Genomic DNA, 13728 nt, shown 5'->3' with positions numbered 1-13728 from the left:
GTGTAAGCCATGTCAAGCACGTGCTGTAGGGTTTTATTCATTACACTCTAACCCGACTTTACCCGGCCCGGGGATTGAGCCCTGGACCTCCCGGTCCTGAAGTGAGCGGCGTACCACTACACCACAGGATCGGTTACGCTATTACAGACACATTTGTCTATGTTGTATTGACGCACAGACACATGGACAATGTACAGACACATGGACAATGTACTTATGTGTTTGCTATAGATGCCAGCATCTGTCTCTTCGTGCTTTGCATGTCTTTGGACATCGACGAATTAGGTGCACAATACGTTATAAACAAAATTGTGCGCTTGAATGGAGCACCCCACTCGGAGCACTTTTTGGCGTGTTGCTGAAGGGTGATTGATGTGGAATTAAGTCTAACTGGAAGTAATACGAAGGTTGCACGATGAATGATAGCAAAAATACTATGCAAAGCATAACGTGAGGATAACCGCCAACGTGCTGAAACGTGGTTCTTACCGACAGCACTCAAGATTTCTAACACACTCAGCTAGCCAATAAACATAAGTGTTGGGATCTCACAACAAGGCAAGCCTCCAAATGAAGAATTGGATGATATTGTGGGAAAACAGCGTAACAGAATGAAGTGGTAGGAAGCGCGACAATTGCTGCTCCATCATTCCAGTAGCGCGAGTGATTATGAGTTGTGAAAGGTGATCTAAAGTTGTGAATAGATTTCGGTTGCGCTTTATGACATGTGATCTTTCCACCTATTGATGAACGAATCGTTGTTATTGCTGCTTTAAACTGTAGAAGATGTAGTCTTACAAAGACAAAAACATTTTGCTCACTGGTGTAGTGATTCCATCAATATCATTAGACTTTAAACTTCTAAGCTCTGTTCTTGGCGTGCTTTGCTAGGAAATTGTGACGGATTTTATGCTCTTGACGTTAATCACTCTCCCAGCCGCCCTCGAAGCGCAGCATGTAGTTTACGAACATGTCTTCTCGTCTTGTTTGTAAGACACAGAATGAAAGTACATTACTAGCGCCGAGCTATTTTCCTGTGAGGCTCTTTTTGGAATATTGATTGCGATTCCAGGGCAAAATTGCCAGTTGAAACACATAGCTATGCTGTAGAAAGGGGAGACTGTGAGGCTTATCGCACCAAAAAAATCTCTGCTTCCAACATTCGATGCCTATGGTGGTTGCAATTCGACGTTTGAGTGAATAGCATAATTAACTATATGGTTGATATCGGTTTTGGGATTTTTGGACCGGACTTAACCTATTATTATTTAATCCAAATAATAGTGAGAGCAATGTATTAGCTTGACATACCAAGAAGACAACCAACATACATGAGGAATATAGTATATCGGATATTACTTGACGTACATCGTGTTGTAGACACTTATTGTCCAAATACAGTACGTTATTTCAACTTATTAGCTTGACATACCAAGAAGACAGCCAACATACATGAGGAATATAGTATATCGGATATTACTTGACGTAGATCGTGTTGTAGACACTCATTGTCCAAATACAGTACGTCATTTCATCTTTGAATAGAAAATAGCTAAGAAAACAGGAACTCAATATACTCATTTGCTGACACAGCTTATCATCAGGTCATGAGTCAAATATCAAAACTTCTGACTGCCAACGCCATATATCCCTTCGTCGATCCGTAAAAGATTGGTGGAAAATGTTTGATACACCTCATAAGCCCACGATGCACATGCCGCAGGTGAATTGCGACCTGCTGGGCGTTGTCAGAGTAAAACTACAACTAGGATACTATGTCGTCACAGTACTACTTGTTCGAACAAATATACGAATTTAGTCTGTCTCGTAGAAGTGGGTCCGCAAATGCCATTGGTTGGGCTGGTAAATAGTGCATACAATGTACACTCGAAACAACATTTCCATTTTGAAAAGAGATACAGTTGGTTGATGTGACACCTAACACGGAGTTTTTTTTAATCACACAGTACTTTTATACAACTCCCAACGGATCGCGCTCCCTGATTGCAAATTAATATACTTCCGAGTGCTCAGGAAGAAAAATACAAATTCAACTTAAGCAAAACCAGCTTATATTTATATTAATATTTTTATTGTATTGGTAACAATGAAAGATGCTTCATGCATCTGATAAGGCTAGCGGTCCGTAGTCCTGCGGGCTTTCCCGTTCTCAAGCCCAACTCTCTAATAGTGTAACTAGTCAAGCTCACTGTACAACATCAAAACACGTGATAGCTGTATTTCACCACAGAAAATAAATCCGTTGAGCTTTCCACTATGGCCAAAGAAAATAATAGCAAAAATAGTACAGTTTTCATTACCTCGACGTGACATTGTCGGAAATCGAACCTTATCTTCGGTGTATTATGTCAGCACTCAATGATCAGAATTTGCTGTATGCCAAACGGCAAATAGTCATTGCGAGTCTTGAAGATAAAATATTTATTTCCTTACTGCTAAATCACACATATATCAAAAGGAGTAGGGGCGCCTATGGTCAATCTCACGAAAGTCTTTTTCAGCCAGGCGATTATTTCATCAGATTGGTTAAAGTGGCTCTCCAACTATCCCGAGCTAGAAACGAATTCGCTTTTGTCTCCGATTCAAACTGTTCGCAGCTTAAGCGCACCCACCGTCCACTCCTATCTTAGTATGGCTGTGCACACATTATCCGTAATCCAAAGCAATCAGCAAGCACACTTTCCGCTACGAGGTAGATATTGAGCATGGTTGAGTTTTGAGCGTACCAGACTTTGTCATATAGTTCAACATATTTTCAACTAGCACAGAAGGCGGTTAAACTCCATAACGGTCGACTTGGGATATGTCACGCTGCGTCTATGGCTTCGATCGATCCAATCCAGTTGAAGTTTTTTACGCATCACAGCACAACTCTTAGACACTTATGTGTAGTGCAGCGGGACTGCCGTAACTCTCTCGCTTAGAGGAAGCTAAGGTAAGGTCACCGACTTGAACTAGTACGAGTGCAGCGATCGCAATCCGCTTACTCCGAGAGTAACCACAGCATTAACCTTAGGCAAATAAACTCTCTTGTCCAAATCGTAAACTGTATTTCTTTGCGGCAAAGCCGCCTATATCCAAATCTATAAATTTGTCTAACTAAATAGTAAAGCCTGATTAAAATGCATAACTACAAACAGTCCAGCCACGTAGTGGCGTCTTATTAAGCTGTATCCACACTATTGTGTGGTCACACCATCGTGTGTGACCCATCCTTTCATACCAGGGTACTTGTTACCCCGTTACACGTTGCTCGCTCGTCGCTCTTCCAGTCTTGCGGCCTTACCAGCAAGCTAAATAAATGACGTTGGTGTGACGTCGTTTATTTCCTGATTCTACGGTGCTGACAGGGACGTCAACGTTAGACAAGCACCCGCTTTCTTTTCCAGTTCACGCTGTGATGAGACATGCTCAAACCCAAGAGTTTGCTTGTAAGGCTGATAGCCTCATTTTCAACTTCAAAAGTCTATGTTAAAGACCGCACCTTTGCAGTACGAAGTGTCTGGCGCGCGAAAAACTGTCTTTAATCCAAGGGATCTCGTGAAAAGTATCTTACCTCATGCTTTTGCATTTCATAGATCTAATCTATAAAAGGTGTGGGAGAAATATGCCTAATAATGAAGGCATTCATCACTAAATAAACAAACAAGTTGTATAATTTTCAACAAAGCAGAATTAAAGCATAAAAACTACCCCGCATTTCAAACCGATATGCGGATATTTATTGTGCATTGGTTGGTGCTGAATCAAATTCACTTGCTAATCGTTTTCAAGCATTAGTACTTCTCCAAAAAGCTCTAAAACAACAAGATGGTATGCTCGTGTATTTGTCGCTATAGTGTGCATGAAAGTCCTAACAATTGTGCGTTTCAATGCTTTACAGGCCGGCGACAAGAGCAACAACGTGATGCGTGAAATCCACGTCGACAAGCTTGTAATCAACTGCTGTGTCGGCGAATCGGGCGATAAGCTCACGCGTGCTGCTCGTGTGCTCGAACAGCTCACGGGTCAGAAGCCTGTGTACTCTAAGGGTAAGCTTTTCACAAGATAAAAGCAAAGAATTGCCTTAACGGGCTACTTACCCGGGCCACTTGCTTTCGGCAGTGTGTCTAACCCAATTTACGGCCTTTCCGGGTGTTGGAAGCTTCTAAATTGAGGCTTCTGGTTCATCCCCGATTGCGCTCGTTCTTGAGTACACCGGGCTGATGCCACATCACGCACACATCAATGATCTTGGAGGTTGGTGTCGTTGTACTTTGTCCGTCTCAACGGATGGCAAAGGCGCGTGTTAGTCACTTTAGTGACGATGTGGATCATATCTTCTTCTTGTTTTCCAAGAAATATCACTAATAATCAATGATGTTTGTCTACTTTAGCTCGTTACACGGTCCGTACATTTGGCATTCGTCGTAACGAAAAGATTTCGTGCCACGTAACCGTCCGAGGTGAATTGGCTCAGGAAATTCTTGACCGTGGCTTAAAGGTCAAAGAGTACGAGTTACTGCGCAAGAACTTTTCCGAAACGGGCAACTTTGGCTTCGGTATTCAGGAACACATCGACTTGGGTATCAAGTACGATCCATCTACTGGTATTTACGGTATGGACTTCTACGTTGTACTTAAGCGACCAGGTGCTCGTGTAGCTCGCCGAAAGATTCAGCAATCGCGTGTAGGCCACCCACACCGTCTTACCAAAGATGATGCTATCAAATGGTTCCAAGCTAAGTATGAGGGTATTGTGTTGGACGCTCCTCGTGGTTAAATACATGCAATTGAGTTGCTTGTTGTCGATTTCTTTGGGATAGGATAAAGCAAAATGGAGAGATATAACTCACAATTTTTTCATAGCTTTAATTTTCTACGATCTTTGCTACTTCAGTGCATGGTTTCATTTTCCTTTGGATGCTTACCAAGCCATTTAGAAACTCCATCAGCATCAAGTAATACCGAATTGACATTCGTTGAATCACTAACAGGCTGTGCCATCAGTGAAAGGTACTTTTTGGCCATAAATACAGCCATATCCACCGACAAATTTAAATGCGAGTCGACAAGAAATTGTGTGATCCACGGCGGAAGTTTCGTACGTTTATCTGCACGATTGTACCTCGAGTCGGCAAAGATTACGAGACCATAGTCCGTTTTACTTCGTAGCACTCGACCAGCACATTGAGCAGCTTGACGTAAAGCGTCAAATGTGAGAAAATCACCTTCTCGAATTTGGTGAGTGTAGCGAAGATACTCAAGTCGTGCGCGTAAAGTGTTCGATAACGTGTACTGAAATGGAATACCGAATAGAACAACTGCACGTCCATAGTGACGATCAAAATCGATCCCTTCAGCTACTTTACCACGAGCAACCGAAAAGAAGATTGCACCTCGTCCACAATCGCACGCTTTCTTGTAATTATCTAGTGCCAATGTTGTTTCAACAATATCTTTTGTCTCGATAAAAAGCAGTTTACTAGTCAGTACACGCTTGAGAACGCCAAGTGAGTCCCACTGACCAATAATCTTTTCCATGTATAAATAAGACGGAAAAAAGCAAACCATCCCGTCTGGGGTACATGCAGCTAATTCCAACAACAGTGTGCCGTAATTACGGACAACTGAGAGATCGTCGCGCAAGTCAAACTTTGTACTTACGGGCATCTGGTCACTACCACGTGTGATCACCAATGGACAAATACTTGAGCGGTATACGGACATGGGCAACGATTCACGAATTACAGGGTTAAAATTTAACAAACGTGGATACAAATCAATCGGAGACAGTGTTCCAGACGTGATGATGACGCTGCTAAAGCGCTCAAAAACTGGACGAATTGCTAAGGATGCATCTAGACATGATAGTTGCAACACAGGATCGTGTACGCCAGACGCGCCGTCAAATGGCTCAATAATTAGCATAAATCCATCGGCATATGTCGCTACTAGTGTCGCAAAGTCTGCAACTCTTGTAAGCGCGTTAAATTCCTCCAAATTGGTCACTTCAAGCGTTCGCATCAACGAATTGAGACGCGTGTAGCAAAATTTCATTGGTTTTATCTCCATACTAATCGCTTGGTGCAAATGATGCAGAAAAGCTTGAGGTGTCTCGGATTCCACTTGACGGACTCGAATGCGCTTGCGTAGATATTCGATCAATCGTCGCATGAAAGCGACAAAGTGTTCAGCTCGTCTAATATTTCCCGGAATAGCTTCATCCAATACATCATCCGGTAAAACGGGATTGGCAATTAAAATATCGTTGCTAGAGTCAATTGCTTGATTCGTTGTTGGATTTGTATACGTGGGCGCTACAACAGCGTTACTTGATCGTAGACCTTCTACTAGTCGTCGATATTCAGCATCTAATCTTGCTTTATCCGCTTGTTTTAATTTATTTACATGATTCGATAGTGTCGTCAAGTTACGCGACGCTCGATCCAAAGAGCGCCGATCTAGATCAACACTCAAAGCTTCAATACATACATTGTCAATATTGTGGGCTTCATCAAAGACCACAATACTTTCCTTCTCAAAGCTTCTGGATACCAATTGACTAACTTTTGGATCTAACATATATTGGTAATTGTATACCACCACGTCCGCAAAAGTCACGACATATCGTGTTAAGAAATAAGGACACCACCCTTTGACGGTTCCAAGTTGTTTCAAATCGTCAACAGAGTACACTCCTGGAGGAAGAAGTGTATCGTCACTTCTTCGGGTGTCGTAGTTTTCGTAAAACGAGCACGTTTCAATCGCATCTTCCACTTGGGGCATCGACACGTCACCATCTGCTGATACTTCGTGCGCTTTAGCAGCTTTAGCACGTACCCAAGATGCTGTCATCCTGCGGCATTGTCCGTCGACATCTTCGCCATCAGCGTGGGCCATAACCCGCGGATGGACACACATATTGCGTCGCGAGCTTAGACACACAGCTGTGATCTGTGCTTTATCCCCATAGTATTGTTCTCGGTATTTTACAAGCTTTTTAATCTCTTCGACACATTTAGCCATCTCTGGTACCGTTCGAGTACAGTAAATAAGCTTTCCGGCAGTCGGATGTGCGTGTTTGTATGCTATGACCAAAGATAAAAGTGATACAGTCTTGCCTGTACCTGTTGGCATCTCTAGCATACAATGACCTTGTGCATCAAGTGCGCGCTTAAGTTCACGCATATACTGTAATTGCTCAGAGTACATGCGCTCATACGGGAAGATAACCTCGAGCCCATCGATATCGACCTTCATATCTTTAAAATGTAAACTGTGATAACTCATGTGTACCACATTTAAATCTTAAATGATGTAACGTACTTAATCAATCGTCGATCACCGGAAGCGACGCGCTATGAGTCACGGTACCATGCTAGACGTTGTGAAGGATGAGGACAAGCCACGGAAACACCACTCAGGTCCTCGCAAGCGCCGATCCAAAAAGAAGTCAAATACTTGCACTATTAATGCTTCTATAGAGAATGAGTTTCGCTCAGATTCGTGCAATTCACCGCTTAATGACGCAAAGAACCTCTGTGTCGCTACTGTGCCATTTACACCGCTTCAAGACAGTAGTATACATGCACAAAGCTTCACATCACCATCGTTACGATCAGAAGATAATAATGTACTCTCAAGTCCTCAATGTTCTAAGAAAACAACAAATGCTGCAATGTCCAAGCTTTTCCACCATCGTGAGCTTAGTCTTGAAGAACGTGAAGTGATACGCGGAGAACAAGAACAGCAAGCAGCTGAACGTGCGTATTGGACTCAATGGGTCATTGAAGCGGCTGAAAAAGAACGTGCAAGACGTTTAAATGTATTGAAGCAGCTGCAATGTGAAGAAGAAGCTGAAATTCGACGTCGAAGACAATGGGCAATTGCTACAATTGAGAAGGAACAGGAAGCAATGATGCGAGAAATGTTTCTGGATAATATGAAAAATACGCAGTGGTTTCAATCGACAATTTCAAGGTTTTCGGAAGATTATGAAGTCGTGTGCCCGAATAGTTGGTTCGGGTGCACATTTAGTTGTATGTTGAAAGATTTAGAATCTCATTTGAAACGGTGTGTATATCGACAGGTGCCAGATACGTTGGATCAAGTTGTTGAAGACAATGTCACGGATTTTTACTCGTACGATGTGGTTTGTCCAAATGCTGTGCTCGGGTGTGGAGAAATCTGTTCCCGTGAAAATCTTGCCGAACATCTCGCGGCGTGTCCTGTGAATGGCATGTCGAGAGAGAAAGAATGGGAAGAGCGACTAGAATGGAGACGAAGTGTCATCCAAGCTACGGAAAAGGAACGCGAACGACGCATTGATGAGGAACGTGCGGAAGGAACGAGAAAAAGCGCATTATCGCTTGGAAATTTGCAACGACTGTACGAAGAGCAAACTGCTATGATGCAAGTAGTGTTACATGATGAAATTGAAGATTTCTGTGCCCATCATGAGCGAGAAGCACAAGAGAAACGTCCGTCGATTCAAAAGGCGATAAATATGGTAACAGAGGAAATTCAATTACTTTGGAATGATTGCGTACAAGTCGAACAATATGGATCTTTTGCTACAAAATTACATGGAGAAGCCAGCGATGTGGATTTGGTTGTCTTTGGAGCGACACAAGAGTTTCATTTCAGTAGTCAGCAATGCGTTGAGGTTCTAGCAGAACATTTACGCGAACTGTCAGGCTTTGTCGATGTGAGCGCGATAAGTCGTGCTTCCGTCCCACTTTTAAAAGTAGTCACTCTTATCTCTTCTGACGGACAAGACAAGACTGATCGTAGTACGGATACGAAGCTTCGCATCCCGTTTGATATAACGTTTGATGAGCCTCACGGGATTCATCATAATGGTGTCGCTAGTGTGAGGTTAATACAAGGTCTGGCGAATGCGTTTTATGGATTACGAGAGTTAGCGTTGGTATTAAAGCATTTTTTGGCTGAACGTGAATTAAATGATCCATACGTCGGTGGCTTGTCGTCTTACGGTCTGTTGCTGATGGTTGTGTATGTTCTTCAAGAGCAAGGAGCTTTGATTTCGATGGTTGACGAACAAAAAATTAGTCGACAATCATATAATGAAGATGATTTCTGTGAGTTGAAAGTGGAGGTGCCGACTCGTTGGAATGCGCGGTATGACGCACAGTGTTTAAAAGGAGAATCAATTGCCAAGGAGATTATACAGCAATGCACAGCCAAACAGCCAAAGAAGGCGAAGGAATTGGACAAGAAACGCATCAAAAAAGCGAAACGAGTTGTGCTTCCTTCATTTGTGACGGGATCTGAAGACGAAGGTGGACATGAGGCAAAACCATTTTTGCTTGGAAAACTTTTGATGGATTTCTTACAATTTTACGGAAACGATTTTCGACAAAACCTCGACCATATTTCTGTTGTATCATGGGGTGAGCCGACCATGTCATTTGATCCTTCCCGCGCCAAAACATTTTCATCCCACTCACTTTCTCCCCCAACAATGCATTTATCTCCGAGTGTCAGCTGTGCTGGCTCTAAATCACCGTCAATGCTTGTGCCGCCATTGTCACGTGATGGTTTACTAGTGATTGAAGACCCTTTGCAGCCTCACAACAATGTGGGCAAGTCGTGCTACCGAGTTAGTCAAGTCTTTCGTGAATTTTCCGACTTTTTGAGCTTTGTGACTGCGCTGATTGTACGAGGGAGTGTCATGACAACGGGTAAGAAAAAGAAAGGAGATTCAAAAGCGTGCACCACTTCTCCGCATAGCCCATCATCAACGATTGAACCAACATGCCGGATATTAAAGTCAGTATTTCAAATGAAAACAAGAGAAAAACGCGCTAGCTTGGACATCTCGTCGACATGACAATGCCAACGTGACTGCCAATGTAACTCACATTTTCTACCTACAAACGCAGTAATCAGCCGTTTACTCCTGCAATTTCCAGCTTATAATTTCTCCAGCCTTCAGCGGAACCACAACGTCATTTTGGAATGGATAGCTGTCCGGCACCTTCCACTCTTGCTTGCGTAAAACTGTTTTGCCCACTGTGTTTCGTTTTAGCCCATAAAAATCAGCTCCGTTCTCGCATGCAAATGCACGGAACAACTCTAGCTTGCCGATTGACTCGAAGGCTTCGGCGTACAATTCTAGAGCTGCGTGAGCCGAGTAAATACCAGCGCACCCGCAGCTTGACTCTTTCTTCGCAGCTACATGTGGAGCGCTGTCTGTCCCTAGAAAAAACTTGGTACTTCCACTAGCAATAGCTTGAAGCAAAGCTTGTCGATGTATCTCGCGTTTCAGGACTGGCAAACAGTATTTATGTGGGCGTAAACCTCCCTGGAAAATGGCATTGCGGTTGTACAACAAGTGCTGTGGTGTGATGGTTGCCGCGACATTTGCTGGTGCTGTCAAGACAAATTCAGCCGCTTCTTTGGTTGTGATGTGCTCCATAACAATTTTTAGCTGTGGAAAATCAGCCACAAGTGGCTTAATTACTTGCTCCACAAACGTGGCTTCACGATCAAAAACGTCGATAGTCGGGTCTGTCACTTCACCGTGGACCAGCAATGGCATGCCGACGTCAGCCATAGCTTTAAGTGCTGGGTAAATGTTGTGAATTTTCGTTACACCCGAGTCCGAATTCGTAGTGGCACCAGCTATAGAAATCAGACACGATTAGTCAATAAATGACTTATAATCCTATCAAATGTTTATACCAGGATAAAGCTTGACAGCAAAGATCATTCCGGTCGCGGCGGCGCGATGGATTTCGTCGGCGGTTGTGCCGTCCGTCATGTAGAGTGTCATTAATGGCTCGAAACCAATTGGACTATTAGGGTCACGTTTAAGTTCTGGAACGTGAGCCATGATACGTGCACGGTAAGCCAGTGCTTGCTGTGTCGTGGTGACAGGTGGTACAAGATTTGGCATAACAATGCAACGTGCGAACTGTGATGCCACGTGTGATACAGTGCATCTTAAAGCATCATCGCCGTCTCGTAGATGGTGATGAAAGTCGTCGGGACGTGCATTGATCCATTTGATCTCAGTAGGAGAAGACATGGCCAGAATACGTTTTGTGTGTCTTAAAGCACACATTTGATTTAGTGATGTGTAGAACACAAAAACTGTTTTTTTGGACCAAAGAACAATTACTATTTGCTGTCACTTTCATATTTTTTTTGCAAATACCCAATTTATGAATATTGTTATATCAATTCACCTTTAAAGTGATATTTACCAAAAGGTTAAATGTCAAGCAAGAGACGTTCCGGATTCTCAATCTTGTCAGCAATGGCCTTAAGACACGTGACGCCTTCACGACCGTCAACGAGTCGGTGGTCGTAGGTGAGTGCAAGGTACATCATAGGACGTGCGACCACTTCACCATTCACAACAACAGGACGCATCTTGGTGTTGTGCATTCCAAGGATTCCCGACTGTGGCAGATTAATGATCGGCGTGCCCATAAGTGAGCCAAAGACACCGCCGTTCGAGATTGTAAAATTGCCACCGGTCATTTCTTCCAACGAAAGTTTTCCATCACGCGCACGAATCGCTAGTTCAGACAATTTCTTTTCTACATCAGCAAAGCTCATGGATTCAGTATTTTTCAATACTGGCGTGACCAGACCCTTGGGGGTAGACACAGCAACACTCATGTCAACGTAATCACGGTACACGATCTCCTGATGCTCATCGTCGATCATTGCATTGACACCAGGCACTTCAAGCAGTGCTGACGCACTTGCCTTAACAAAAGCTGACATAAATCCTAGCTTGACACCGTGCTTGGCTTCAAATGCGTCTTTATATTGCTTACGAAGATCCATGAGTTTGGACATATCCACCTCTTGAAAAGTCGTGAGGCTGGCTGCTGTGTTTTGCGATTCCTTCAGTCGTTCAGCCGTACGTAGACGCATGCGGCTCATTTTCTCACGACGAATTGCACGCTTGGGCATTGCTATCAATGGATTAGCACCAGGAACGACAGGATTGGGGGTAGCAACAGACGTCGAGGCTTTAGGATTGGGTGATGAAGTCGAGATGGCTTCAGGAGTAGGAGCCGAAGTGGGAGTTGGAGCGACTTTTGATGCAGTAGAGGCCTCACCACCAGGTTTTATCGAAAAGAGTGGCACGCCAATTTCTACTGTTTGGTCCACGTCAGCCAACGTTTTGGAAATAGTGCCACTCTTTGGTGCCCGAACATCCACACTCACCTTGTCAGTCTCGAGCACGACTACAACTTCGTCCTCGCTCACATAATCTCCCACTTTTTTAATCCATTCAACAACAGTTCCTTCTGAAATAGAGTCGCCCATAGAAGGTACGGGAACGATCGTTTCTTCACCTGCCGAAGTGGAAGCCGGCACAGCCTTTGTTTCCGTACTCTGTGCACTCTGCGAGCCTGCCTCACCTTTGACAATCTGAAAGAGTGAGGAACCTACCGTTACGTTATCATCAGTAGCTGCCAGCTGTTTTCCCATGGTACCAGCGAAGGGCGAACGGACATCTACGCTCACTTTGTCCGTCTCCAGCACGACAACAACTTCGTCCTCGGCCACAGCATCTCCTGGCTGCTTAAGCCATTCTACGACGGTTCCCTCGGAAATTGAGTCACCCATAGATGGAACAGGAACATCTTTCACCTCGTTAGAACTTGAAAATGCACGAAGCTGAAGGATCGATGCGGCTTTAAAACGATGCGTACGAGCGGATATAGCATTCACGTCACGAAGCTTGAGCGTGTCAAGCTTGGATGATCGTGCGAACTTGATGGTAGAATTACGAGCTAGAGATGTGAGTGAGCGGCGGGCAGCTCCATTGGCACGCGCGGTAGCACGGGCGTGCAGCACAACGCGTCCGGAACCGTGCATTTATCTGGAGGGAGGGGCAGGATCTATGTATATTTGTGAAATTGTCCATAATAATGTTTTTTTTTGACATATCTAAAATTTCATCCTAAGAAGACCTTTATACTTAAGAAAAGATCGCATAGCAAATCCAGCTCCAGGACTAAACAGCGATCTACACTGTCTAAGTCCTCAAACTTTTAAGCAGACTCAAACAACCGACACTCTCATGGAGTTCCTTGCGCGTATGTGGTATGGGAATCATCAATACCTCTCTGTTTTCCTTACGGGTTTCATTAATCGCGCGTTCAATGAAACTGCACGACTCTCTTTAATAATAAAGGACTTTGTATGTCTTCAAAAAGTCTAGGATGTCGATAGTATTAGTCGGCAAATCTAGAAAGCGTCACTTTATTTAGAGCCGGGTACGATTGCTCTTAAACGCTAGGTGATACAGAAATCACTTTTTTTCTTTTGTTAACCTTCCAACGATTTTCCAGATTTCTTGATGTTGACCCGCGCGGTGGGATCTCGACCCTCCGTAACATTTGATCGAAAAATAAGGGGCGTAAATGATTAATACGCTAGCAGATTTAACGTTTATCGCACGAAAATAAAAAACGAATCGAGTAAGATTTAAAAAATGTGCATCTTAACTGCGGCGCTGCCCCACAACGTCTTTTTCTTCCTCGACAAATATGTAGTCTATCGTGGCTAGCGCACTTTTTGAGACTTCTCTGTTATGGGCCAGACTAATGCGTGAGCCTATCACCATAACTTTAGTACCTGTATAGTTGTATATCTCTAAACATTGCTATATCAGAAATTGGAGGCACTCATCAATTTAGGGGATTTTTTAGTCTTCCCCAGTAAGTGTCATAG

General features: G+C 43.7%; 5 protein-coding genes across 5 annotated transcripts; 2 read left to right on the top strand and 3 right to left on the bottom strand.

Annotated features, from left to right (window-relative positions):
- Positions 1-3831: 3831 nt before the first annotated feature.
- PHALS_09990 (60s ribosomal protein l11) lies at positions 3832-4783 on the top strand (the record flags this gene model as incomplete). The annotated part of the gene is made up of 3 exons (XM_024725335.1): positions 3832-3834; positions 3905-4052; positions 4398-4783. The coding sequence occupies 3 exons, from the start codon at positions 3832-3834 to the stop codon at positions 4781-4783; spliced, it is 537 nt and encodes a 178-aa protein (XP_024576123.1).
- Positions 4784-4852: 69 nt separating this feature from the next.
- Positions 4853-7263, bottom strand: PHALS_09989 (dna repair helicase; the record flags this gene model as incomplete). The annotated part of the gene is made up of 2 exons (XM_024725334.1): positions 4853-4869; positions 4932-7263. 2 exons carry the CDS (start codon positions 7261-7263, stop codon positions 4853-4855), a joined length of 2349 nt encoding a protein of 782 aa, XP_024576122.1.
- Positions 7264-7363: 100 nt separating this feature from the next.
- On the top strand, positions 7364-9856 carry PHALS_09988 (hypothetical protein PPTG_15539; the record flags this gene model as incomplete). The annotated part of the gene is made up of 1 exon (XM_024725333.1): positions 7364-9856. One exon carries the CDS (start codon positions 7364-7366, stop codon positions 9854-9856), a length of 2493 nt encoding a protein of 830 aa, XP_024576121.1.
- A 63-nt stretch (positions 9857-9919) lies between these two features.
- On the bottom strand, positions 9920-11056 carry PHALS_09987 (homodimeric type; the record flags this gene model as incomplete). The annotated part of the gene is made up of 2 exons (XM_024725332.1): positions 9920-10650; positions 10711-11056. The coding sequence occupies 2 exons, from the start codon at positions 11054-11056 to the stop codon at positions 9920-9922; spliced, it is 1077 nt and encodes a 358-aa protein (XP_024576120.1).
- Positions 11057-11241: 185 nt separating this feature from the next.
- Positions 11242-12870, bottom strand: PHALS_09986 (dihydrolipoyllysine-residue succinyltransferase component of 2-oxoglutarate dehydrogenase; the record flags this gene model as incomplete). The annotated part of the gene is made up of 1 exon (XM_024725331.1): positions 11242-12870. One exon carries the CDS (start codon positions 12868-12870, stop codon positions 11242-11244), a length of 1629 nt encoding a protein of 542 aa, XP_024576119.1.
- Between the last annotated feature and the right edge of the window lie 858 nt (positions 12871-13728).

This window comes from Plasmopara halstedii (assembly GCF_900000015.1).
Source record: "Plasmopara halstedii genome assembly, contig: Scaffold_444, whole genome shotgun sequence".
In the NCBI taxonomy this organism is placed as follows: domain Eukaryota; phylum Oomycota; class Peronosporomycetes; order Peronosporales; family Peronosporaceae; genus Plasmopara; species Plasmopara halstedii.
The sequence above is the reverse complement of the archived record's forward strand: the minus strand, read 5'-3'. Positions and strand labels throughout refer to the sequence as shown.